The sequence below is a fragment of the Orbicella faveolata genome, unplaced genomic scaffold (genome assembly GCF_042242905.1).
Source record: "Orbicella faveolata isolate gen_17 unplaced genomic scaffold, um_ofav_v1 contig_25, whole genome shotgun sequence".
In the NCBI taxonomy this organism is placed as follows: Eukaryota; Metazoa; Cnidaria; class Anthozoa; order Scleractinia; family Merulinidae; genus Orbicella; species Orbicella faveolata.
Genome location: NW_028301553.1, coordinates 7,056,136 through 7,083,982, shown reverse-complemented (window position 1 = coordinate 7,083,982; position 27,847 = coordinate 7,056,136). Strand labels below are relative to the sequence as shown.

The 27,847-nt window shown below is 39.2% G+C and overlaps 3 protein-coding genes and 1 long non-coding RNA gene across 4 annotated transcripts; 2 read left to right on the top strand and 2 right to left on the bottom strand.

Annotated features, from left to right (window-relative positions):
- Positions 1–96: 96 nt before the first annotated feature.
- Positions 97–3,017, top strand: LOC110044226 (uncharacterized). The gene has a single exon (XM_020749743.2). It carries the CDS (start codon positions 355–357, stop codon positions 1,924–1,926), a length of 1,572 nt encoding a protein of 523 aa, XP_020605402.1. The 5' UTR covers positions 97–354; the 3' UTR covers positions 1,927–3,017.
- On the bottom strand, positions 2,718–12,320 carry LOC110044217 (lys-63-specific deubiquitinase BRCC36-like). Its single transcript, XM_089293352.1, has 9 exons — positions 12,085–12,320; positions 10,502–10,621; positions 9,550–9,643; positions 9,221–9,306; positions 8,163–8,227; positions 6,918–7,017; positions 6,361–6,392; positions 5,968–6,005; positions 2,718–3,372 (listed from the first exon to the last, which is right to left on the bottom strand). The coding sequence occupies exons 1-9, from the start codon at positions 12,187–12,189 to the stop codon at positions 3,200–3,202; spliced, it is 813 nt and encodes a 270-aa protein (XP_089149478.1). The 5' UTR covers positions 12,190–12,320; the 3' UTR covers positions 2,718–3,199.
- A 139-nt stretch (positions 12,321–12,459) lies between these two features.
- Positions 12,460–19,757, top strand: LOC149108775 (2-acylglycerol O-acyltransferase 2-like). Its single transcript, XM_089293340.1, has 4 exons — positions 12,460–12,998; positions 14,476–14,695; positions 15,043–15,221; positions 16,335–19,757. Exons 1-4 carry the CDS (start codon positions 12,572–12,574, stop codon positions 16,487–16,489), a joined length of 981 nt encoding a protein of 326 aa, XP_089149466.1. The 5' UTR covers positions 12,460–12,571; the 3' UTR covers positions 16,490–19,757.
- Positions 19,758–21,038: 1,281 nt separating this feature from the next.
- LOC149108774 (uncharacterized) lies at positions 21,039–24,038 on the bottom strand. The gene is made up of 2 exons (XR_016208299.1): positions 23,207–24,038; positions 21,039–22,620 (listed from the first exon to the last, which is right to left on the bottom strand). It is a non-coding gene; the product is annotated as an uncharacterized LOC149108774 (long non-coding RNA).
- Between the last annotated feature and the right edge of the window lie 3,809 nt (positions 24,039–27,847).

Below are 27,847 nucleotides of genomic sequence, written 5' to 3'. Positions count from 1 at the left end.
TACGTAAGTGAGATCAAAGTAAAGAAATAAGTGACGCAAAGTCTTAAGAGATAATTAACAAACTTTGATTGACATGTTTTGCGGAAAAATCCTAGACGAAATTTTTTTTTTTTCATTCTTGTTTACTTCTGAAAAATTACAGATGAAGCGTGTAATTTATTCTAATTTATCCCATTAATTTTTTTCCCGAGAATTGACTCGAGTGGAATGCTCACCCATGATCTTCCTGTTTACTTCGTGCTTTTGCCAGTCTCCCTAAAGTTCGCTGCTATACATTTTAGAGATCTTTAGAGGGCGCAAGAAACGTAGTCGCACCAAAAAAACGAAACGGTTTGGCTGAATTCTTTGTGAAAGATGGCGACGACTCCCTTTTCGCTCGAAGGCCTGCTTCTTTACATGACAGAAACGTTCACTGCCGGAGTAATCCAGTCTTATCAGGGACAGGGAGTGCTTGAGAACGCTCCGTTGATACAACGCCAGGATCCTTTGGATGATTTCAAAAAGTTCGATCAGAATGACACGATATTTCAAGAATACGACCCACCTCTGGGAGACGACAGCAAAATGGGTTGGAAAAAATCTCGACCGCCAAAATGGTGGATGTCGCTTTGGAAGGCCGTGAAACACGCATTTTTGATACAGATTTGTGGCGGTGTGTCGCTTGGTTCGCTGGCTATTTTGATATTGATTCTGGACTTCAATTCCGTAGATCTTTGCTTTGATATGCAGTCTACAAACTGGACCGCCCTTCCCAAGAAAGCGCAGGCAGTGATGGTTACCGCAGCGACTACCGAAGCCTACTTTGTTCAATTATGGACATTTCTTCTCGTGTTGGTGATGTTTGGCTGGCATGTGATCAAGAAGCTCAATCTCCTGATCCTAAATCTGCTTGGGGCGTTCATTGACACTTGCTACAGACTTTACCTACATATTTACGGAATTTACAAGAGGCGCTGGATGTCGTTTCCCCTGAACGGTTTGTTTGTGTCGATTCTGCTTATGAATAGTTTAATCATCGGAAGAGAAGTAGCGGCAAACACCGAAACCGAGAGATCAAAGAAAATGAGAAAAACCTTAAAGGTTACTGCAATGCTCACTGCTCAATTCGCTTTTGGAATCCCTATCACTTTTTATCTCGTGTACAAACTGGTCCCTCTGTATGGCGAAGCGAATGAAATCTACAGAGCTGTCATCGCTGGCGCGCTCCCCTTAGTAACAGCTATACCAAAGGTCATCGTACGTTTGGCGGCACAGAGAATCGATTTCATTCACCCTGGCGACGCGCACGTCCTGTTAAACGTTCTGTACACCGCGTCTGCTATCGTTTTCCGTGTCATGCAAGCAGAGCTCACAAGTCTTGAACTGTTCATTCTGCTGAGCTTCGCCCACGGCGCTGTGGACTTGCTAGAAAGGCTTACCATTGTCGTGCGAGATTATCTGTGGTACTACATTTACAAAAAACTTAAACGAGACGGCATAGAGACGATCACCACTGCAGATAAATTTCGCACCCCCAGAAGCATGCGCTTTATCGCAGACATGAGCATTCAGATGATTCTCGGAGAATCGACAGCGTTAATGGCAGCGGTCGGCTTCATCCAGCTGTATAAATTCATGTATCCTGCCGATCTGTCCTCTAACAACATGCATTATATCACGCAGTTCTTTTATCGCGTTTCCATCGCCCTTAGCATTGATTTCGTTTTCAATTCGTTCTCGTTTTGGCTGCAGATGTCATATTTAAACATCGCTGTGGTGCGGGTTTGGAAGAAGAAATGGAGGAAACACATGCTTGTGGCTTTCATCCTGACCGCCGTAACATTGTGTTATTTCACGACTCATTTGTTCGCCGTCGTGGAAGCCAAAAACGCTCCAGGAGTGAAAAAGCATAATTTGAATTGTACAGGTCCATTTGCAATGTTCTAGCTCATTCACGTATCACTACCGCTCAGTTTTTCTAAGAAACAAAAAGGTTGATCTTTTTAACCAAGCTTAATTCAGATAATGCGATCGAAAATAAGATTTCAATCTAAAATCCAGATCCGAAGATGGATCGTTTAGATTGGAAACCAAAGCTGATTGTATCATTCCATGGTGTTTCACTTCAGCGAACTTTGCAAATTTGAAAACGCAGAAATTTGAAAACGTAGCGTTATATTTCTTCTCATTTTCTCCACATCGTTGGAAAAATGTATTCATTTAATGAATAGTGTAGAGATGGTTTGTTCAACAATTATGTGATTCTGCCTTGAAGTAATGTAAGAACATGTTTTGGTAGCAACCAATAACCCAATTTCTACTGCTGTGTATGAATTTAAGGCCCCGTCTACACTACGCCGGAGAAATTTGAAAACGCAGCTTCTTTTTCTACGGTTAGGCCTACCGTTCACACTAATCCGTCACGAACGAAGCTTTTCGAAAACGTTCTTCAAACCGGAGGAATTTGAAAACGCCAGCTCTGCATTTCAGTCTGGACGGAAGACATTTTAAAAGCGGAGCTTTTCAGAAACGGCTAGCTTACGATAACCGCGTGATTTCCCTGGCCGAGTTCCCTCAAACACAAATCCAAAATGACGGGTGATCGTTGCATTTTCAAATTTCTCCGGAGTGGTGTGGACGGAAAACATTTGATACATTTTCAGAGCGAAAACGCCGTTCTCAAATTTCATCAGCGTAGTTCCCGATACAACATAGCTTTAGAGATTTAGACGTGTATGTTTGTAGGAAAACTGGGAAAAAAATTCTTTAATAATTTTCAAATACGCTAGGCCTCTAAAACTTGGTTTTGATTATAATCGGTACATACACGCTGTGATTTACATGACGGAGTATGCTTAAAGAGGATATTGACAATGTTTATGTTTTAACAGTTCTTAGTCTACGATCAGAGTTTTTAGTCGAGTTAAAGCTATTTGTATAATGCATCAAGATTTACGTTAAGTGTAACATCAATTCTGTATTTAAGCAAACGCCTTGTTGTATCAATTAAAATAAGCACTGCTACTTGTTTAAATGCAGGAGAGGGGGAGAGCGCGTTCAACTTTCGGTGTAACCTTTTGGGTATTTGTTTCATACGCGGGGATTGTTCTTTACCGAGTTCTAGTGCTGCAACTTGCTCGGTCTTTCAATGCGCTTTTCGTGCCGACATTACAGTGAGAAATAACATGACGGTATTGCACAATACAGTAGGGGGTGTGTGTCACGTCGATTCCTGTAATTCAGCTGTTAGCTTGGCCACTTCTTTCTCCAATGTCTCTTTCTCTGTTTCTAGCGCAGCTGTCCTTTTCAGATTCACTTGCAGTCTGTTTTCCAGGGTTTGGAGAAGTGGACCACACATGACTTCCATCAGCTGGCATAGGGCTTTAGTAAACACTGCCAAGGAAGTGAAGATTGTAAGCATGCAGGGTGCATACTATCCAAACACTATAATTGAAGGGGTGAGTGCAAAACCATGCTAAGTGACGATTTGGGTGAAAAAAAAAATTTTCGCGAAAAGGCTTGAATTTTTGCATGCGGTCTTCAATGTAATAGAAAAACGTGGTCCTGTATTTTTGTCGCTGGTTTTTGCTTCGTTTATAAAGACGCCGCTAGGAAAACCGAGTGGTTTTTCTGCATACGCAATATCTCGAAAACGAAGCGAAGCTTAGCGGAAAAACTACGGGACATTGTTAAACATACCTAAACAAAACTGTATGGGAAATTTGGAGCGTTTTCGACAAAGTTCACTTTTGATTAAAATACCTAGCGCCCTTTTCCCGCCGAGGTCTTCAAATAAACGAAGCCGGGCCTTTGTTATGATAAACAGAGCCGACCCTTTGTTATAATAGCCAAGCCAAGCCAAGCCTTTGTTATAAGTCGAAGTCTCGCCTCGGTTTATTATAACAAAGGATCGGCCCGCCGCGACCGCAAGGACTTTGATTTTACTTAGAAACCAGCAAAATGTCAATTTCACGCAACTTATATAAGCTCAAATTTATTGATTTCCGGTCAAAAGTGGTTAAAACGTTGACTCATGTTAACGCGCGACGGCAAGGATGTTGATTTCTCTTAGAGAGCAGCAAAATGTCAATTTCACGCAACGTAAAAGCTCAAAAATGTTGATTTCAGGTCTAAATAGGTCAAAATGCTGATTTCACGTTAACGCGTGACGGCAAGGATGTTGATTTCACTTAGAAAACAGCAAAATGTTAATTTCACGCAGCGTATAAGCTCAAAAATGTTGATTTCAGGTCTAAATAGGTCAAAATGCTGATTTCACGTTAACGCTTGACGGCAAGGATGTTGATTTCACTTAGAAAACAGCAAAATGTTGATTTAACGCAGCGTATAAGCTCAAAAATGTTGATTTCAGGTCTAAATAGGTCAAAATGCTGATTTCACGTTAATGCGTGACGGCAAGGATGTTGATTTCACTTAGAAAACAGCAAAATGTTAATTTCACGCAGCGTATAAGCTCAAAAATGTTGATTTCAGGTCTAAATAGGTCAAAATGCTGATTTCACGTTAGCGCTTGACGGCAAGGATGTTGATTTTACTTAGAAAACCGAAAAATGTTGATTTAACGCAGCGTATAAGCTCAAAAATGTCGATTTCAGGTCTAAATAGGTCAAAATGTTGATTTCACGTAACGCGTGACGGCAAGGATGTTGATTTCACTTAGAAAACAGCAAAATGTTAATTTCACGCAACGTATAAGCTCAAAAATGTTGATTTCAGGTTTAAATAGGTAAAATATGGCGGCCGGAAAATAGTGTTAACATCTGGAACTTACTTTGGTTATCTGGGACAATGACTATCTGCACTGAACAAATAAACATCAAATAAGCACTTTTCCAAATACAGCAACGTCTTAAATGGCTAAAAATCACGAGATAAATACATATTTTTTGACAAACACGATCATAGCTTTATGTCACGCACCGCCTAACAGTTTAACAAATTAACCCTTCTGCGCAACGTACGGGTCTCCATACATCTGCAAGTCCGCTGATCCCACAAGTTCAAAACACTACAAATCATGCCGATATGAAATAAAATCAAAGCAACCTGGATCACAGATCTATGTTACAATCGATCGCTACTTGTTGGCCATTATTATCTTTAAATGAAAAAAGCCGAAACAATCTAGTTACCAGTTCGAGAAACGCGAGCAGAACGTGATCGCAATGCATGCCGGGAAGGCTCTTTACACCTCGTGCGCGGGAAAACATGGCGGTCGATACAAGACAAATTTTATCACTCAAAAACCAGTTCTCGCTTTCCAAACTTTCACACTAGCAACGCTTGGCAAATGGGCCACAACTCACGAGAGGGTATTTTTCTTGGGCAAGAACTGCTCTTGGACTTTGCTGCCTGGCTCGATCTGACTTCGAACGCCGATAACACGATTACGGTATATCAGCTACCTTCGAAGTTTCAGAACACATTTTGGTTCTTTAAAACGTGCTGATGACTTACGGGTTTATCGAGGCTTTATGATGCCTCTCAACCACCAGGCAGGCACACAAGGTACTTTAACACAATGCTTAAGATATTAGTTGACAGAGCTCTAATGCGGCACATCTCTTTTTAGTTCGATGGTATTTCGTTTGCCGCTCGATCGATTCACGTGTTGTGCTCACGTCACAATAGCCGATGTAAACAATCTGTTCCCAGATTTCCGCTCTATATATGCTGTGAGATTTGATTTTGACTTCATACACTATAAACAGTCTGCCTGTTTGCTGTGCAACAAATAAACTCCTAAAGACATGGCTAGGAAAAGCCAAGTATTTTTGCATACGATATAACTCGAAAACGAAGCAAAAACCAGCGACAAAAATACAGGGCCGCGTTTTTCTATTACATTGAAGACCGCATGCAAAAATTCAAGCCTTTTCGCGAAAATTTTTTTTTTCACCCAAATCGTCACTTAGCATGGTTTTGCACTCGCCCCTTCAATTACAATTCCAAATCTTTCTCATATACCTGTACTGTTATGAACGGCTGTTAGGAGGTCCGTGGTACTGAAAAAATAAAATATTTCAGTAAATAAAATGCACTCTCCTGTAATTATCAGGCTCTAACTTAGAAATTAATGATGACATCTTCATCCCTTCTCCATACAGAGTGACAAACAAATTGAATTGATTGCGGTGCATTATCAATTAAAACAAGAAAATTGTAATTTACTACAGTTGGTACATGTAAGCACTAAAGAGGCAATTATAAACAGAAAACAATTAATGAGGATGGCAAAGACACAGGAAAAAAAAAAGGTTAAAATAAATAATTAAGGAAATAAAAATTTTAGGGTGGGGTTTCCAGCCAGTGCCATATGTGATAATAACTAAGGAGCTACAAAGACATTTAACAACTTACTTTAAAGTTTTTCTATAGGCTTCTTCCTCTTCCTAAGGGGGAAAAAATGAGACAGCCACTAATTCCTAACTAACAAATAATTATTATAACCTCAAGTATAATTCTCTATTTCAGAGCTTGACATTCATTAGCTATTTTTCTGCACAAATGTCCCTTATTATTCTTAGATTAGAAAATTGAAATATTGAATATTCATCGAAGATACTTTTAGTCAGTATTCAATATTTAATACTCCATTTCAAGACCTGATAATTTTTCTATCATGTCGGGTTGCCATTTTAAAATTACTGAAGTACATCCTCCACACGACTGCAAATTTGTAGCTTTTTGTGGAGATACACAAAAGGCAGAGTTAGATGTTTAAAAAAGGAATATTGAAAACACTATAATCCTGAATCATGTCCATTTGAAGTATTTACAGTAACATAGCACTCTGCAATCATTTCATTTTATAAAAAAAGAAAAAATATATATTTCATGCGTATGGATTGCTAGCCGATAATAAAATCATCAAAATTTGCTTATCCTTCATGTATAGTGTTAGTCAGCATTCCCACCTTTGATAGTATCTGTGGCATTTCTGACAAGCTGTTCAATGTGGCCTCTGACAAAACCTCGGTATGAACTATCTGCAGCTCAATATCTGCTCGCTGATACCTGATACAATGAGTAACTTGCTTCAATGGTCATGAAATTGACGATAACAATGATAAGTCTGTTTCAGTTGCACTGGATTGGGGGAGCCAAATGGCTCAGAACTCTAGTCCTTGCTGTATGAAGTAACTAGAAATATTACAACTCTCCCTTGCCAGGGTGCTAGAACATCACAGATATTTTAAAGCCTACAAAGATTGGTCAGGATGTGCTACCAGTAGGCTGGCCTCATTTGTGGGTGAAAAGAGGCACTATGAGAGTCAAGTGTAATCATCTGTAAGAAAAAAGGTGGTGGCCGTACATATTTTTACCAAAATACCATGCAGACCTAACACAGTCCATAAAGTACAAGGAAAGCCAAATATTTGCAATATTGGCATACCAGGGTTTTGTTAGGGCCAGGCACTGCGCAAATTGACCAGCTGTGAGGATGATTTTGCCTGGCTGGTTCGACAATCTAGTGGAAAGTTTTTACAATAAAAATGTTCTGCAGTTCAAATAGTTTTGCCTGCCTGTGAAAACCAGTTGCACTCCTGCTGAGAATGGCAATAACACCCCTGGGCATAGTGTACACCAAGTTTGATGATTTTAGTTGAACTTTTCTGTATGTTTTTATGAGCGTTGTTAAAGTCTGTGCACTAAGAACTATGGGTAATCATACCAAAGGGTCACCTTTTTTTTTTTGAGGATTAGCCTGGGCCAGGGATAACCCAGATTGAACCAACACTGCCTTATCAGAGTTCAGTGCATCAGTCATTGGGCTGACACACATTCCATCTGCTACTTCCCAAACGAGAAAAAAATCTGGGTGAGTCTCATCTTGCAGTAGCTTGTGGAACCTTTCGTACGGACAAGACAAAACACTGACTGTCCATAAAGAGACTGTGACATGAGACTTGCCCCAGATTTCTTCTTGCTTCTAAAGCAGCAAATCAAATGATGATAAATTTTAAAACACAACTTAACAAATGCAAAAAGTTAAAGTTTGCATTCATTTTATGACATGATAATAAGTTAATCAGACTGGTGTGATTAGCCACTCCAGGAAATGTTAAAGCATTAAGTAAAGGGAACACTCCTTGACCATCATATTCACATGTGCCACTAGTGATGACACAGTAAGGTCGTAACATAGAGAAAGTACTTACTGTGGAGGGAGTCCGTCGGGCTTTGTGTTCGCTGATTGGAAACAATACACCTTTAGTTGACCGCTCTGAAAAAATACAAAATAAATGGTGGTCGTTTTTTCTATAGCATCCTACATGTATCGTCTCCAAATGCTATAGGACCCAGTTCAGGATCATGTACTTTTAGCTAGAGACCTGAAAGACCTTAATTGCAAGATCATTCAAGAGCATCAAGGAGTCCATTGAGGATCTGAATGAGAATACTACAAAATCTTCATCCAGACCTAAAAAGATCCTCATACAGGTCTTTAAGGATCTTTTAATTAGGGATCTGTAGACAGTATAAATGATTGCAATTAACAGAAAGAAACATTGCAATGGCCAAACAATGACTTTTAATGTAAGGTAAAGTCTGCATATGAGCCAAGCACAGTAGCTCATCAGGCCGGAGCTTATCCCTGTTTCAGTAGCACGAAGTGACTAGGAGTATTTCTACTCCCCCTTGGATGGGATGCTAGTCCATCGCAGGGCTACCCCCCAGCATTAAATTTGTTGGTACCTATTTATACGCCTGGGTGGAGAGAGGCACTGTGAGAGTAGAGTGTCTTGTCAAAGAACACAACACAATGTCCCCAGCAAGGGCTCGAACCCAGATTGCTCTCTCCAGAGTCAAGTGCACTAACCATGAGACCACCGTGCCTCCATGACTTTTAAACTTAACTGGAAAGCCAATTTCAAAAATATTTGCAGTTAGACTATGGCACTATGGTGTCTTAACTAAGATAATAATCTTTATAGTAGGACTTAGATTCCATGGCTTCTCATTTTGTGGTCTGGCACTGTTCTAAACCATTAAATTATAACTATGTGCGATTCTGTGCTCTGTTCTTATTTTGACCTTACCACATGACATTTGTTGGGTATACCTCACGAAATATTATGCCCTGATTTAATTTAACCAGGTAATATAATGACTGTGTTGAGTAAAAACACTTAAATAAATATATTTTTTTCACTTATTACTCCATGACGACAGTGGAAAAAGACCAGCTCACAGTGTACTTGTATGCTTAACTCACCATGCTGGGGTCTGTATTGAAACATGAAAAGATGAGTCCTACAAACCCTTTATCCATCACCTGGTACATGGCCTGTGTCCTAAGGTCTTGTGAGAAAGAGAGAAAAAAAATAACAATCACATGTAAAAAACTCAAATTTCCTCATATGTTGGAAGGTTAATAAGAATATGGAAGTAAAGATAAAAAAAGATTGCCTGCTGAAGAAGACTTGATCAATGATACACATATTGCAATTGTCAGTGGTTTATTTCTAATAACAACCACTTTTTTGAGAGCTCAAAATGTATTAAAATCATGAGTTTGGTTTAATTTACACCTTGTAAACTTACCAACATGTGATGGCCAGACAGTGATGTGAGGGTGAGAATGATACCAGCCAATAACCCTCATGGGTCGCTTTTTGGATGTCAACATACCTAGTCTCTGTTAGGATAAAAACAATAAACATTACATTATGTTCAATCTTTTAAGCTAACTCATCATTTCTAATTTATATTGATTTTCCTAAATTCATCAGTTTATTTCTGACAAACGTTAAGATGGAGGTCTCAACAGGGACTGCTTTTGATCCCAAAAGGTAAATACTGATGATAAAATTATCTGTTAAATAAGGATATACTGTACAGGAAATGACCATACAAGTACATGCACATTGATACAAATGTTGGTGCAGGGCTCAAAAGTTTTCGTTTTTAGTAAATTTTCATGTTGTTGTGCTTGCATTAGCCTTTTTGTGTGAAACACACGCAAAAAAAACAAAAACAAATACAAAACCATACTAAGTCTTATAAACAGGATATCATATCTAGCAAATAAAAATACTTACTCTACAGTTTATGTTCTCTACCACCTTTACAAAAAAGAGGAAATAAACTTGAGAATCTTGCACTTTTTTCACAATTCCTTTTCACCTGGGCTTAAACTTTTATTTCTCAAACTCAGTAATGATTCATCAAGTTTAATTTACCTTGAGATGGTGTTTTGATATCTGATCTTTTAACAATTTTATTTCCCCATTTTCTTGTCAGTTTAGTTTTGGCTGTGAAGATATTATCAAACACTCAACACACTGTTTTACCAAATCTCCAAACAACTCAAAGTTCATCAAAGTTTCTCTGCTGAGTGTTGTATTTTCCACTTTCCTCTTGGTGTTTGGAAATGCGGTAAAACATGTTCTCTTGTGTGTGATATAATACATAACAATTAAACTTCAGTTTAATTAGACTTCAATATTCTCTGGATTAAAACATTTTCTTGAAATTTACAGCAGCTACACTTAACCTCTGCTTGAGTCGAGGCATCTGATAGTTGTTCTGGAGAAATCTCTACTCGATCTTTCCGTTTGTCCAGTCTTTGAAGCATTATGACTGAATAAATGTGAGCAACGTTCTCATCCTCAACCTAAATTAGAAAAGGAGCATAAACATTTCTTAGAAGGCAAGAAAAAATTAAATAAAATACAGCACTCTGAATTCATTTTTTACTGTGAAACTCCAATATAGTGAACTGCTGGTCTTGAAAAACAGGTTCATCATGACAGAGGTTCATTAACTTATATCAGGATAATTTCTGTTCCATACATTTTACTGTAAGTAGCTTTTTTCTGCAGAAAAGGATACTGGAGTCCTAATGAGTCTTGACTTTTTATATAAATAGCGGTTCATTATACCCGGCATTGACAATTGCGCTCAATCGGACTGAATTTCAATTGAACTCAGTAAAACTCTATCTGTGGAGTTTGATAATTGAAGCAGTAAATAAAACCCTCACAAAAATAATTGGACAATCAAACTCAATCAAATATCTGAGTTCTGAACTCTTGATTTTTGTAAAACTGGTGTTGAAAATCAATAACAAGTTTTTGGAGGATCAAGTTACTTTGGTATAACACATGCTTTTCATGTTTTTGAGACCACATAACATGATCTTTGTTCCAGCAAATTCACTCACCGAACGCAATGAAACACAATCCATTGGATTATGTTCCACTGAGTTTGGTTTCTGAACTCATTTGAACACAGTCTAATAGATCAAATACGATTGGGTCCGATCTGCTTGATTGAGTTTAATCAGTTTGGAAATCAAATTCACACAAAGGTTGACGTTTGATTTCCTTCAATATGTCAAACCCAATCAGACTCAATCCGTGGAGTTTGATTGTGTTCGATTGAGTTCAATTTCTCAACCGGATTATAATAGTGCTCCACTATACTGTATAAAGATGTGGAGATCAATGTAGATTCCTACATTCAATGGGATGAAAGCATAATTAATAACTTTGCACAAGTACATCAAACGATAGAAAACACATTAGCTTAGTTATATATTGTATTGGCATTATCGGACAATCTAGTCCATAATTTTAGCGTGTGTTAGTAATTGTACATTTCCTTAAACATTTTCTGAGATGGCTTTGGAGCGCGATTCGTGATCGGCAGATGCGGTGACAAGAACCACAGACATAAGTGGAATCAGTGGGTGGAGCAAGAATTGTAGACTCTGACAATTACATGGGCGATAATTGCGATTAATAAGTTTAGGGTGAAACTAACCCTTGTTCCTTGCAGGATTACCAGACTTTTACGACAAATATATTTTTTAGGCTCTTATAGCTTCCAACTTTTCTTTTTACAACACATCACATAAGAACGGCTGATCATAATACGGTCAAATCGTATAATTAACCGCAGGTCCACATCAGCTTATGCTGCCTATATACCGACCTGCGTAAACAAATAAATGATGTATGTATGTATGTCAGAGTCTACAATTCTTTCGGTTTATTTGAAGAAAATGGTTTTTATTTATCATTTTTTTTTTACGGTAGCAAGCCCTAAAAATGTAATGTAATAACAACAAAATACCTCTCCAATTAACAGGCCCATGACTTCTTCTCTTTCAGTAGTCAATGCATGCGTTAAACAGACCATATATGCATCCGCTTCTATCTTCACAGATTCGACCGCCATCTTGACTTCCTTGTCCTCCAGCTGCCATGGGGAACTCCGCTGAAAATAAAAACTGAAGTCCAGCTGTTATTGTCACGAAACGAAAAACGTTGCGTGACGATCCGAGACTGGCTTTACTAACCAATAACATGGTGAAAAATACGAAAAAGTCGGTGAAATTAAACACGTTAACTACATCTTCTTGAAGAGCAAAACTTAGCTATGGCTCTGTGATTCCACTGATGCCACTTTCCCATGTTACAGCTGTTCTTAGCACTGTGACTTGTGCGAATGACGTACACATGACGTAACCAGTTTTCCGCTTTTACGAAAATCATACACGACAGAGGAGAGTAAATACACTGTATTTATCGATCGCTGTTTCTCGTTCAAAATCGCAGACATGTCGTTTGTTAACTACATCCTGCAAACAGCCAGTGTCACGCTTCTGTACGTGGTGGGTTTCTTAGGAGGAATGCATCTTCTCGGCATGGTCACGCTATCTCTGTTGTTCTTTTATACTCCTCTATGGCCGTTTGTACTTTTGTATTTATCATGGATGTATCTTGTGGAGTGGAAAACTCCCGAACGAGGGGGAAGAGACCTTCTAAGGAACTTCACAAGGCGGCTTTCTGTTTTCAAGTACATAAGCGATTATTTCCCGATCACTCTCGTCAAGACGAGCGAACTTGATCCTCAGAAGAACTACATCTTAGGCTATCATCCCCATGGTATATTTACCGAGGGAGTATCAATGGCGTTGAATACAGAGGCTTGTGGATTTAGTGAAAAGTTCCCTGGGATTATACCGCATCTGTCAGTTCACTCAAGTGAGAAAACTAGCAGCGCTCACGATATTTGCGATATTCTTTAAAATGCTTTTTCGCGGTCGCTATAAATTTAAAATTTCTTCATTTGACTTATTATATTTAGCATATATTTGTCCCGACTTGTCGAATCTAACATCCCCTCCCAGTGTTATCGAAAAAACATCGTTGTTTTAGGTACTGCATTATTTCTTATATTCTATGAAACTTATTGCTTTATTCTTTCTTTTGTATGAAATCATTACAATAATGAACTGATTTGTAATAGTAATTGACCTCGTGTCGCATAAATATTATTCAGGCAGTATTCGCGCGAGTTACTTTAAACTCGGACGAGCGCCAGACCGATTTGAAATTACGAGCAAGATCACTCCCTGAATAGACTTCCCTCAAGTCGACCTTTGTCGCATATTCAGGCTGTCACGAGGTCCAGTTACTAATTAATCGTATCTATAACAAATCTCTAAATTAAAAAAAGTATTTTGAGAGCTTCGTTTGAGCGAAAAAGTCGATAGCGCTTTCTACGTATGTTTTAAAAACTATAGGAAAAGCCATTAAAGCGCGCGTAATTGACGTGCGAATGGCGAGCACCGATTACGTGACAAATAGGCGCGCGGAGAACCAATCACGATCGAGAATTTAGTTATAGGTACGATTACGGAGTAAAATCGGTATTGGCATACTGGCGTTCGAGTAAATGGATCATGGATCGGATTGGCATGACATGTAGCATTAGAATCAGCTGTAGCAGTAGCAGAGTAGTAGCAATGGCATTGACAAAAGAAGTCAGTAGTAGCAGTGGCAGTGGCAGTAGTAGAGGCCAGCAGTAGGGGCAGTAGAAGTGGCATTGGCAGTGGCAGCAGTAGTACCTGTAGCGGCAAACGTAGTAGCAGCAGCATTCAGTGGCAGAGGCAGAAGCGGCCAGTGGCAGCAGTGGTAGTAGTAGCGGTGGCCGTGGCAGTGCCAGTAGCAGTACCGGTAGCAGTAAAAGTGGTAGCAGCAGCATTCAGTGGTGCCAGTGGCAGCAGTATTCATTGGCAGTGGCAGTAACAGAATAAGTGACAGTAGCAGTAGCAGTAGCAGTAGCATTAGCAGTAGCAGTAGCAGTAGCAGTAGCAGTAGCAGTAGCAGTAGCAGTAGCAGTAGCAGGAGCAGTAGCAGTAGCAGCGTTGGGGGCAGCAGTAGTGTATAAAGAAATAGTGTTAGGAGCCCATCCGCCCCTGTGGTTCGGTGAGGTCGTAGAAGTAGTTTAATGGTATTTTTGTGTTTCCAAACTCATTTGAGGGAGAAGATTTTTCTGTATTGCCCAATATTGATAGAAGTTGATAATTTTTTGTCAAATTGAAGAGTGCAAATGTAAAAAGACAAAAGTAGAAACGGGAAACGCATGCATGGGTCTTCCTCCTGTAGGTTAATCCGATTAAACAGAGTAAAAGGAACTATCATTGCAATAATTACACAGTGGTTGTTACCTTCACAGGTCTTTTGACGGCTTGGCTATACCGTGACGTTCTCATGAGCCTGGGTGTGATTGACGTGACACGTCCAAGCTTGGAATACACGCTGACACAAAAAGGGGCGGGGCACTCTGTTGTCATCGTTGTGGGCGGAGCAGCAGAGATACTTGACACTCGCTTTGATAGCTACGTGCTGACACTAAAACGTCGCAAGGGATTTATTAAACTGGCGTTACAGACTGGGTTTGTATGAGATTTTGTGGCGAGAGAGTTGTCTGAGATTCGACCCGAAAAATCAGATGCGCTTTACATCATCCGTTCTCGTTGTGGCATGGGGCGCATATGAGGTCTTAACGGATCATTGTAAAGCTTTGCCATCTTGTGCGCGCAAATGTTTGTTAACTGTTCTGAAACTAACGTTAAATTTGCTACGACTTAAGTACATGCACTTATTTCTCAGCTTTTCCACGTCTATTTACAATCAAAGGGCAATCTAAGCAATCTCGTATAACGCCTTCTCCTAAACAGCTAACTTCCTCTAAACAGCTTTTTGACGTGATTTACACACTGTGCTTTTCTGTTCTTTGCAGATGTGAACTTGTTCCTGTTTTTGCCTTTGGACAGAACAATCTGTTTCATATTTTTGGTGGCGGTTACTACTCTCGATTTTCACGATTTCAGCGCTGGCTTCGATCCAAAACCCAGAGTGGATTTTGTTATTGTTGGGGAGCTTGTATGCTGCCGAGACGATCTCCAATCCACGTTGTAGGTAGGTCGAGCGTTTCACGTGTGCCATTACATTCCTGGCTGATTTTAATTCCCGGCAACGGTGTACAGCCTTAATTTTTCATTAAAGCCAGGAGCCCATGCCATAAAAGCGAGCTTTGTTATGTTATCCTTTCCAAGTTTTGCGATTCCGCGGCCTTTCCTTCAAAGGTTCGTTTTCAGATTTCAAGCTAAATCGCATATAAACTCGTGCCATCTATCCTCCAGATCTGAAGTTCCACAATTTCAGCCCTCCAGGGGGCGGTAAGATGAGAGACCCTGGGAACGAGGTTGTTCATCCCGGTGGGAACTCCCATATAACAAGGAAGGGGGTGCTCGTCGTACATTTTAGAGGTTAAAAAAGCAGTTTTGGTAACTCTTAGGGTGTTCATCCTCAACAGGTCCACAGCGGGAGCTGTTGTGGCACCTTCTACAGGTATTGAGCCGAAAAAAATATGACAGGAGATAATGTGTTGTTTTAGATTTGCTACCTCTTAGGGGTGAAGAAAATGTTAAGCCACACCCACAAAATAGAACCTTGGTACCTGTTAGGGGTTCTTTTCAAAATTTTCGACGAGCATGGACCCCAGTCGTTTTTATATGGGCGTTTCCTCCCGGGAATTCACTGACCTATTAGCATAGGGGTTGTGACCAATTAAAGCCAAAACTATCCGAGTTTTTATGCAGCTCTATAGGACCGTGCGTTCGTGCTTGGATGAACTAAGCTAAGCTTGCGATCTCGACGGGCTCAAAATAGAGGGTCTATGGACAGGCTAGACTTCGTGTTTTCGATCGAATTTCAAATCCATACAAACTCCTATAGATCGCTCCACACAATTCCTCATACGCACGCTTTAGTCATCTGTAAATAAACTATTGTTAACGCTTTCGGCAGAGTTCTGAGATCATGCTCGAGATTCGAAAAAAGGGAGATATTGATGGCCAAGCTCTTCAGAAGATCAGGATTATTTATATTTTTCCTTCTTGATATTCCGGCACATCTGTTCTGAATATTCCATATTGATTTTTTTTCTGAAATATCCCGTTTTCTGTAAACTCCCTTATAGGGCATCATTTATCGCATATTGTTGTTTTTTGTTCTATCTTACCTTGACAGTGGGATCGCCTATTCCTGTGTGCAAAGTTGCTAATCCAAGCCAAGAAGAAATCGACAAACTCCACTCGCGATACATAGAAGATCTTAAAGAGTTGTACGAAAAATACAAGGACAAGTATCATCCAACAGATACTTCAGAGTTATTGATCGTTTAGCTACAAATACTGAATAACCTCTGCAGAAATAAACATTATCTTTCGTTTTATCTTCGGCGTAGACTGACAAACGTATCTCCTTAATAATTTTTGGACTAACACTTCCGGTCTGCGAGAGAGACATCCGAGATTTGGCCCGAATGACATGCCATGCATGATAATGTAGGATTTCGCGCGGTCATTTTTTTTTTTTTTTTTTTGCGGTTTTCTTTCGCGTCAGTGAGCACCACCAAACAAAAGGCTTAATGAGAAAAAGAAAGGCTGTACAAGTGTGTTAAGTAAACCTTTAAACATTTCATAGCTGTCCTCTGCAAAACAACAACGCAAAATGACCGCGAACGCCAACGATGAGTCGAATCGAACTGCTAATTTTTCGTATTTCCATTTAGCATTGAACGCTGTCATTACATATTTAGCCTGAGCGAGGTTTGAGAGCCATAGGCATCCTGGACAAATTCAATTTTACAAGACGTTGTCCTCGACGCCGCCATCGTCATTGTTAAGATCACTAAATTTGCATCTCGGATGCTGGAAGGTCGATACACTTGTTTAACGACCGGAGTCTGTCAGCCTAAGTGGCTGCTTTGTGCTTTGCTCATGTTTTATCCCAAGACCAATCGAACGCAGATGAGAGTATCGTGTAAAAACTCTTTGCCCAGCTCTTTGCCAAGTTTCTTTTTTATTCAGCGATACAGTTGTCGAGCGTTTCGGTAGGAAGTTTTTCTCTCCTGCTGAAACAATGTCGTTGCTTCGCCGATGCAATACCTTTTCATCTTCCCCATTACTACACGGCAATCGTTTGCATCTTCTTCTTCAGTATAGAAGGCTTTGAACACTTTATATAGGCCATCGTCATCAATATCGTCCTTGAACATGGCGAACTGATACTCGATCGGGGCTTTACCGCTGCAAACCAAGTAATTATTACAATATTTCTCTTGCCATAGCTTCCAGTTCTCGGAGATCTCGCTTCTTAATTGAACTCAAATCTAAATGTTGCGGAGACAAGGTGGAATAAAAATGAAAATTGTTATGCGTTAGGCGGCGAGGCACCGGAAGTTGTTTTCGCTCGTACGCATTCGTAGACGGTAGACGTTGTCGATGAATTTGATCACGTGAATTTGAACCCTTTCGCTGCAACATGTAATATCAGGCTTAATCTGGCCACTGTAACTCAAGATACACAGGATGAACGCGTATTTTAATATGTAACTCGGAATAGTGAATTGATTATTGGAAAATTGAACCCACTAGTCGTCCCAAGAATACGGCTAATGGATTAAATGTTCAAAAAAGTCAATTTAGACTAGCGAGTTCAATATTCAAATAATCAATTCATTATTGTAATCTTGAGGGGTACGCTTCACTTGGTTTGACTGTTTCACTTGCACAACAGAAGACTTATCTTTCAGACAATCACTTCTTAATACTCCTAGCCTTGGTTTGATGTCAAATAAGTCCATTTTTCATGACTAAAAGTCGAGTTCGACCGTAAAGAAGTCAGTTTTGCTTACATTTCTGACGCAGGCCAGGTTACATAGCAAAAGATGGCATCTCGGGTCTAAGCAAACATAGCGGTCAAACGTCTGCGCATGTGAGAGCAATCGAGCAACTAAAAGGCGGCCAAAATGTTTTCATGACATTGTTCTTTTCGTGGGTCATCGGTATCCTATAAATGACATTTTCCTCGTTATTTATATATTTGTTTATGTTTTAGCCTGTACAACGAGAGCTAACAGAAATAAGAGTTAAAAATTGTTCTACCTTCTACTTGTTGCAGGTCTTTCTTTTCCGCGGTATGTATTTTCCGTGCTCCTTGAATTTTTTGTTCGCCTGGACTTTGCATTTAGTGCACCAGTTTTTCCCAGGTTTATAGTTTAGAAAAGATTTTCCCACCTGGTCAAAGACCAGGTACAGGCGGTTTGGGATCGGTATTTTGGCCAGCTATGCCCCCATGACGATGGACATGCATATGAACATCGTTTGTCGTTTCGATTCATCTCGCTCCTGTGCTTCAAACAAATCCAGGATCCGGAAAGAATCCCCACAGTCCTTACCAAAATTTTTCCAACTCGTCTGAGCAAAGCTGAATCACTGCAATTGTCTTTTTCTTCTGCCATTTTTCCTTCTTTTACACACCGTTTGTCGACCGTTTCCGGCGTCACGCATCGTATGCTTAATAAAGACAAATAAAAATATACTACGCCGTCGGCTCGTAGCATGACACGGGTTTTCAAGACTTATAAACTATTTTGGTAAAGCTCAAAACAAAATGGTAAATCAAAAGAATACCGGTAACTTAGTAAACTTTGTGTCTGAAAAGTCTTAAGTTTTCCTTTTACCTGCTTTCTTTTCCTTTTACAGATTTCTGTGAACTTTTCAATTTTTTTCGTAAATTTTGCGTGACACCTGTTGTTTCCCATGTTTTCCTTCAAATTTTTGCGCGGGAAATTGGCGCGCGGCTGCCAAAATATGTACCCATTTGCGCATGCCCGACGTTTGACCGCTGTGTTGGTCTAAGCATTGGTCTAAGCATTGGTCTAAGCATTGGTCTAACCTCGGTCTAACCGACAGGTCTCAAAAACCGCTGAGCATGCGCACTCAGTTCCCGCCTTCAAATGTTTCAAAATGGCGGACGACGAATAAGATTTCGCCACGTAATTCAGCCTTTCATCAGGCTGCTCATACATTTATTCAAACTTCCATAATCGGTTGAATTACGCCTTCGACGTTTCTAGTTTGCCTTGGCATTGTGTTTAGTGAGATCGGCGGTCATTTTCTACAGAATATTCACCCTTACCTGGTTCCCCCTTGTGTTAACGTTCGCTACTGGTGGAAGAGAAACTGGACTCTGATTTTTTCGTTTGTTAAGACAGCCCAGTGTTTGTTAAGCTTGAGATTTGGACTACGTTATCGTTGTTTCTTCCGCAAGGAAATATCAAAAATGACTTTTTTTTCGTTTCCATGGTTTTGAGAAAACACTTCCCAAAGGCATTATATGGTTGTAAACCGAAAGGAGCAGCTCAGTGAAGCTCTTTAACGATGAATAATGGCTGGATTAATGGCAATCTGACGGCAAGACCTCGTCCGAGCGGATGCAAAAAGTGACTCTGTGAGTAGAGACAAGTTGTTTTCTCATTAGGCGTTCCTTTCGTGTTAAATACCATCATGATTGTAATTGCCGTCATTTAATCAATGCTCTATTGTAGTGTATTGCACGCCTCTCTTTGTTCATGTGAAATAAAATAGGATTTGTTTAGAATATCAAGATGGAGTTGTAGTCTTTCTTCTCAGCGTCACGGTTAGCTGTCGAATTTTTCCCGCCATTTCAAGGTGCATCCGCTTTGAAAAATTTGGCTTACCTAACTCAAAACAAGCAACTGGATTTCTTTTAGATCTTGTTGTACTTTTTGTGGAAATCAATAATATGCGCCAAGGGACAACGGGCCCTTCGAGGCGGTAAAGAAAAGGATTACTCGATCAGATCGCTGTTAATGAAATGAATTAGAGGAGGGTATTTTTCTGTTCTTTCGGCCAAATGAAAATTCACGGAAAAGTATTAAACGAGACAACTTGTTGCTTTCCGCAAAGTTCCGCTGGTGATACCTGTTGAGGGAGGCTGACTAAAGTACCCCTAACATCTCATTACAGTGTTCGAGAGCCTGGACCACAGCGATTTAGCTTTCTTTAAACCCGAGCATTTGTAACAAACACTAAAGCTTAAGTTAATTCAAGCAGACGCACAGGAGCGAATAGTTTGTAGCAAACATTATATTTCGCCGAAATAGGTAGGTACATAAGCTTATATTCAACCTTACTTCTCAGAATTAAAAATAATCGTACACCGTAGTAGGATGCAAGGTTGGTAGCATATTAAGCACTTCACTGGCTTCTAATCAGGGCATTGTAATGGTTTCTTTTGTTTTTGAAGCAATAAAGAAAAATTATCTTGCAGCATACAATACCTGCGTTTACTTTACGGAGCATCCCTAAAAAGGGCTTTCCAGCATCAGTACCAAAAGTTTAACATACAGAAAATGCTTTACTAGTTGACACAACTCAACCTAAAAGACTCAACTTATTGATTTTTAATAAAAACAGAGAGCCAGATTTATAAAGCACTCCTGGGTCAATGTGTGATCCAAGTATTGTTGGAATATAAAACCCAAAAAACAATATTTAGGATTTAAAGTGAAAAAAAAATTACTTCATGAATCTGAATGTCAGAAAAAAATGTATCATTCAATGAAAATGTCTGTAAGAAAATAAAAGAATGAAAAAATACCAATCATTATCAAATCTGGTTTCCCCACAGGTATACAGGTATAGCATCAAAATAATTACATTAGACCTTTTAAATCATTCAGCAGAATGCTAACTTAAATGTCGCCAGATTACAACATGAAAGCATACACAATGTAGTTGAGGAGCTTGAACAAGTCAGTGCAAAGTTACTGGAGAAAACAAAGTAACTAAAACCCTATTTTGACTGGCAAGTTGTGCATCACCATTCTCTGCCCCAACCATTCCATTCAAGTGAAAAAAAAAATTGTGACCAAACATGTAAATTTAATTTCTTATTTGAAATTGAAAACACACAAATAAGTCAGTTTTTGCAAAATCCAAAAGAAGCTGCAGTTTGAGAATGGGATCATTATAAACCTTTCCCCCTAGAGTCAACCATCACTCTGTAGTCAAGGCTCATTACAAATTTTAACTATATTTGAGCATGCATCAGAGCTAATAAACAACAAAAGGGTTGAAGTGCTAACCCATGTTTAATGAAGGTATAAAGATAATATTATCCTTGACTGTACTCAACTGTTAATACAGGTAGAAATTAAAGGAGCTCAGTCACGGTATTTTGAGTAATTTTGGCCACATACAAAATTACCTTTAAATGGTAGGAAACCTGAAAATAACAGTTGAATAAGATAGAAAAACACCAAAGAGATAATGATAAACCATAAAGGAACAAGGATGGCTAAGGATGGAGAAGATTAACATGGATTACAAACAACGAATTTGAAAAATTGAGGCTAAATTTTTCAATATGTGCAAACCGTGACTGAGCTCCTTTAAAATGTTGTGAACGTTTGTGGCAGAACCAGAATTTGGCAAACATGTTCAGCAGTTTCACAGAGCACTGACCAAGCACTATACACAAGGGTGGTAAACACCTCTATGATCTGACTGAAATGGAAACTTTCTGTGATCAGCATTCTGCTGGACTGTTTGGTCAGTTGCAAAATACATGTATCTACAGTAGTTCAGAGACAACATGTTTACTTAGCATTTTACCAGGGATATCTGGCATAACATCTTTTTGTGTTTGTGTTCGTGCTAGAAGAACTCTCCAATCCAGAGGGCAAATGGCTCAAATCTCAAAATGAAAGGAGCCAGTCACAGTTCACTGATGTGTACATGGTTCTTGGGTTCAGCTGCCACCCACAGCCACTACTTAACTATGAAAAGACCTTGGTTGACAGACAAGAAGACAGAAGTACAAAAACAACATTTGTTTAATAGGGGAGGCAATAAATGTGAGATCACATGTTGCTAATAATCATCAACTGGAATTAAATTAGTTAGTCTGAGCCAGCAATTTTTTGGTATTTCCACTTTGTGCCCAACTTAGAAAACAGAAAAATTTGTCGTGGATCATAACAAAATTATTGTCCAATCAATGATCGTAGACAGAAGATGAGTCTACTTTGCATTAATACAAGGAGGTAATACCAATAAGAGTTATGATAGAAGTTTCAGTGTTACTGTATACTCCGAGAGCAGAAATGTACAGTGTTTCACCCAAAATTTGCAGAATAGAAAGTTCACGCTCTTCATCAAGGAAGACATTTTTTTGCATGCCAAGCACTATCTGGTCCACAAGTTCCGTAGCAAGTACCACTTGGCATATGTGCACTGCAGTTGTGGATGTACAAAGTCACAACAACATGGAAGTAGTTGATTTGGGAGATGATATCACTAAGAGTCACCGCAATGTTCACGTGACCATGGAGGGTGGCACAGTCCGCCCTTGTCAAGGGGCTATTGACATTCAGCATCTCCTTGGTGTTGTATCCGTTGAAAGAGGAAATTATCACTGCCAAAACTTCCTTCAACATCTCCCTCTGCAATTCAAAGAGTTCAACTGGTCAAATGCTGAAAAAAGTTTTAAGGAATGAAAGTAATCTAAGTTTGTATAAAATGCAGTGTGCTTTAAGAATTTAGCATGACACAAGACATGAAATGGTTTGTGCTGCTAAGGTATGGCACATAATTTTCAGAACCACCTTGAAGTTTTCACAGGGAAAAAGATTGAAATCCTTCACTCTAATTTTAGAAGGTAGCTAATTTTGTAACTGTGTAGGAAAATGAAATTTTCAAAAGAGGAGGCTTTAGAAGCAATAAATTGCCTCAAAACTGTAACAGAATCATTCAACCTGTGGTAAATTGTTGAAATTAACTCAAGAAAAACTTCAAAAAAAATTGTCAAAATAATTATGGTTAATAATCTCCTGGTTTTTTCCGTTTTCGAATTCCTAAGTAATGAAGACATTGCATGGTCAGGTGCTATGGCCACTGGTATGGAATTTTATTGAAAGGTGGAAACATCACAAACATGTATTGTGAAGTGGACATGATATAATGAACTATTATTTTTGAAAGTTGTACAATGTAAGTTATTTAACTGTATGTATACAGAATTCTGCTTACCAATTTCTTATTCTTGACTTTTACTGTATGAGCTGAGGTGTACGCCAATGACAGCTCAGCATGAAGAAAACAAAAACAATGGAGATGAAGACGACGACGAACCAGAAGAAAGCTCAAATAGAGAATCAGAGAATCGAGAGGATGACAAGTTCGATGATCGATTACAGGAAAAAGGTTGATGACATCAATGCAAGCAAAATTTGCGGAGCGCTTCTGAATTTACATACCCTGGTCCCAGAGATTTTTCTTGATTTTTCTCCGCACGAGAGAGCTACGAGAGAGCCGCGAAGTGGTGAATACACGAATCGCGAAGCGGCGAGAAAGAAAAACGAGGTTTTTCTTTCTCGCCACTTCGCGACTCGTGTTCGCCGCTTCGCGAAAAGTAAAATCAAGAAAAACCTCTGGGACCAGGGTAGAATTTAAAAGGAAACGAATCCACAAGAGATCCTTCCATTATACACAAATCCCAAACAGAAACTAGTGCAAGGATGTAGCAGAATTTCGCGCCGAATTTGCTGTGCTCCTCCAAGCGCAGGCTAACATCGTCGTTGTCGGTAAACATCAACTGCAATCCATTGATTTTATGCTCATCCTCGACAACCCAGTCTTTCTTCATAAATAACCATTAATAAAACTGCAAGTATGCTGACAAACTGGCCAAGCAAAAAGCACCAACTTGTGGTGAAAAGAGCACAATCAAACGTAGTTCACACAAACTACCGTTCAATGGCCACTCGATCGCGCTTCCAATCCCCGCAGTAAGTCAGCGGTCAAGGTTCTGCGCACGCGTCCTTAAAAAAAGTCCCCAGCCAATCAGCGGTTTTTGAGACCTGTCGGTCTAACCTATATGCCATTTAGGGACAGCGGCTCTCCCAACCCCAAAATGCATCGGGAACGAAAGAATATCGAGATCGAAATGTATTGTGGGCCAAAATATAATCAGACAGTGGGAGCCTGGTCTCTAACACTTGACACGCCTGGTTAATTTCAGCTTTAAAATGCAGATAGCGACCACCAGCCCACATTTTCTCGAAATATTTCTGAAAGGAAACACGAATTATCCCTCGAACGTCTCAGTCACAGAAATTTTTGCTCATCAGATCAGTTGTGCACCATGGTATTTATTATCTTGCAATTCACTGACCTATTTGTTTCTAGTAAACGAACCTTAGCTTGTGTTGTCTATGTAGAAATTATATGTAGTTTCTTTAATTTAACAATAATCACAACGGCTTGTAGTGTACTTAATGCAGTAATACAGAATTTCATACCGTAATCCCATTATAATTCCACACCCATACCAACATTGAAAGCCTGAAAATATTATATAATATAATATATAATAATATTTATCTGTTTTTTGTATCTGTAATGTTTCCGATTTGTTGCTTGAAAACAGTATAAACTCTAGAACAATATGAAATAACTATATGACAATATTGAAATGACAGTAGATGTCAGACATGTACTCAGAGTCCAATTTTCCTTAGAATGTTACTCAAGCCATGCATGGCAAAAAATATTAAATTAATAGTAAACTTGTTGCAAAATCAATATAGTTCTCACTGTGCCATTTACGACTTACATGTACATGTACATGCATATATCTGTGGTGGGGGTCAAGTTGATAAAAATCCTACGGAAATGAGCTGATATGATCAAATATTTATGCAAAGCACAATGCCCAGTATTGCGATAACTCACTGAAGTTAAATGTGTGAAACACAAGACTAGTTTCACCTCATGCCAATAATGATTTCACATGCTTATCCCTGTTCTATTTTACAGAACATCAAAAAACATGGTCTAATATTATTATTAATACCAGCTGCTGAAATAGTCTTGAATGACTGCTGTGTCCTTTTTTTGCTAATAACAAAATGATTTCAATTGAAAGAGAACTGGCATGTTCCATATGGGTCGTCCAGAAACAGTTAGAATCAGCTTTTAAAATTTCACTGGTCTGACTTGCAATGATTTCATATATTTTCTAGTGCGAGAATGTTTCCTACACTAAATGCTCTAAATAATGATATTATCTTCTCTATTTAGCAGAGCATCAAACAAACAATTTTGCCAAGGGACCTGTAGATCCAGGTTTTCATTATCCCTGGTGATCTTTTTCATTTTGATAGAAGTAAATTATGATGATGTTCTTCACAATGAAGAAGCTAAAGACCTGTGTATAACATAAGCTAATTTGGCAGTAGCCTGCTAGAAGGCTAGTGTCAGGTTGCACAGTTATCTCTAGCTGTTCAAAATCGTCAAGAAAACATGTACAGCCTGCTAATGATCATATCACAAGGGCCATTTTATAGATGAAAACTTAGGTCAAAGGTTTCTAAAAGCACTCTTCTATCTTTGTACTACACTAACCACATGTCCTGCATTTTCATGGGGCGGTGCATTTTGTTCATGTTAGAAGGAATATTCCTTTCCAACATTGTTGTCTTTCTTTTGTTAAAGGATTTTGTGTTTGCAAACATGTGTTGTAAATATCAGAATAGTCCTGGAAATGGGCCATGAAATAGGGTTTTACACATAATGCTCAAATTTGTTGTCATTACGCGAATGCTTGATGATCAAAAAATCTCAGTATATATTATGCTCAAAAGACGTCGACCAGTTTTTGTCACTGTTATGCCCGCGTAATTCTAGACTCTCTTGCCTCACTGTTATGCTCAAAATAATGCCAGCACAATGTGTAAAACCATATAATGACCACTAATGGGAGTGAGGGAAAGATGGAGTGGTCATCAGTGGAAGTTGTGGCACTTCCACAATAAACAAACTAAAAATCTGTTTCGCAGTGACAAGAACATGACTTCGTCTTTGCTCATGGGCGACACAAAATATAACCAGTATTGGGTCGGGCGTTGCAAGAAGATCAATTCTTTGATCACTGGACCCGTTAACCATCGGAAAAGAGGGCTGTACATGGCTACCACAGCTGCGTTCACCAGAGTAATAACACCACAAATATCGGTGCAACTCTGCAGGGAATAGTTACGGCATCGCCAGTCACATTCATGACTCTGCCAATTAGTCGCACTGGGAGAGTGGTCAAGCACCAAATGACTCTTTTTGTACGTTCCAACTTGTGGAATGCCCTGTGCAAAATCATTGACGACGTCAATGATGTCTGGGGGAGGTTGCCAAGCCAGTGTGTCACAGTATGTGATGTTCATGAAAGGTCGCAGCTCAACATCTACCACTACCCAATGATTACCACCATTTTGAGGGTTGCCAATGAAAGTTTTGCCATTCCTTTGTCCCACATTCAGAGCGAAAACCAGCCTTTTTAATGGTCCAAGGTCAAATAACTTAGAATTCCTCATCATCTCGTTGTGGATATTAAAAACGACATTGGGGCATAGTAGCATGGTATTGTTTTGCATGTTGTTAAGCTGTTTTAAAACCCGATGTGATCAGTAGAGACCCAGCCTTGCGTTCCTGATGCAGCAAGACGGGCAAGCTCATCTGCAGTCAGTCCTGTTAATTAGTAACAATATGATATACTTTTCATCTGGCTTTATTAAATATTTTCTAAGGGAGTGGGGTAATAGACCTCAAAAACTAGAGTTGGAGTGGGCTGCTAGCAGATGAAGATGTATATAAGATTATAAAGTTCTAAGCGTCACTGCTTTCTAATTCAACAAAAGTGTGATACTGTATTGGAGATGGCATCCCCCAGCCTCCCCCCCCCAACCCCCCCCAACCCCCTTTCCACCCTTGGACACCATGTCACAAAAATGTTTAAGTGAAAAGAAACCTTTTAAAACCCTAATCGCATTTTTTCAGGTACAAAATGAGCATTTCCCATTTTCTATTTTTCATCATTTTACTTTTTCGGGCCCGTGCACGCATTTTCGTTTTGTTTATCTTTAAAATTACATATTAAACTTTATTGCATATTTTAGCCGGTTCCAGCACTAGTTCAGGATATACCTGGAAAAATAAGCCTACACATCAGGACATCACTCCACACGAAGTCATTTCTTAATTTTTCTTTAAAAAAAAACTTACCATAACTTGGTAGGATATCGTCAGAAATATTGTCCCAGATCATGGCTTTGAATTTCTCGATCGCTTCCGAGGAAATTTCTCGCCGAGTTTTGGGCTGGCGAAAAGCTTTCGGGTTTGCCCTGTCGACGGCTCAACTTTGCAAGGATCATTCTATACGTAAATATTGAACAATGCTTGGAGCAATTCAAGTGAAAAATTTTATTCAGGATTTACCTTTCCCGCTAAAAATGATAAAATTAACCAGGCGTACTAATGTTAGAGACCAGGTTCCCGCTGTCTTGTTATATTTTGGTCCATAATACATTTCGATCTCGATATTCTTTCGTTCCCAAAGCATTTTGGGGTTGGGAAACGCGCTGTCCCTAATGGCATGTAGTAAGCTACTTCGGAGGGTAAAAACTTTTGAAGGGTAGGGAGGAGGGCGAGCTGGTTTTGGATAGCTAAAACGTATGGACCAATCCATCTTAATAAATAAATAAATAAAATAAATAAATATACATTTATATAGCGCCATTTTCCACTAATTTTCCACTAATTTAATAAGATAAAAATGTTTATATTCATTGACAGAAGAGAGGATTAAATTTTGGGTTCCTAGCGTTACACAGTGTTTCT

Excerpts from the sequence above, each read along its gene's own strand:
- LOC110044226 (XM_020749743.2), top strand. The coding sequence starts at position 355 with ATGGCGACGACTCCCTTTTCGCTCGAAGGCCTGCTTCTTTACATGACA.
- LOC110044217 (XM_089293352.1), bottom strand. The coding sequence starts at position 12,189 with ATGGCGGTCGAATCTGTGAAGATAGAAGCGGATGCATATATGGTCTGT. Across the intron at positions 6,393-6,917 it reads TGCCACAGATACTATCAAAG|GAAGAGGAAGAAGCCTATAG; the intron begins GTGGGAATGCTG and ends TTTCCCCCTTAG. Across the intron at positions 6,006-6,360 it reads GCCTATAGAAAAACTTTAAA|TACCACGGACCTCCTAACAG; the intron begins GTAAGTTGTTAA and ends TTATTTTTTCAG.
- LOC149108775 (XM_089293340.1), top strand. The coding sequence starts at position 12,572 with ATGTCGTTTGTTAACTACATCCTGCAAACAGCCAGTGTCACGCTTCTG. Across the intron at positions 12,999-14,475 it reads GCATCTGTCAGTTCACTCAA|GTCTTTTGACGGCTTGGCTA; the intron begins GTGAGAAAACTA and ends TTACCTTCACAG. Across the intron at positions 15,222-16,334 it reads ATCTCCAATCCACGTTGTAG|TGGGATCGCCTATTCCTGTG; the intron begins GTAGGTCGAGCG and ends TTACCTTGACAG.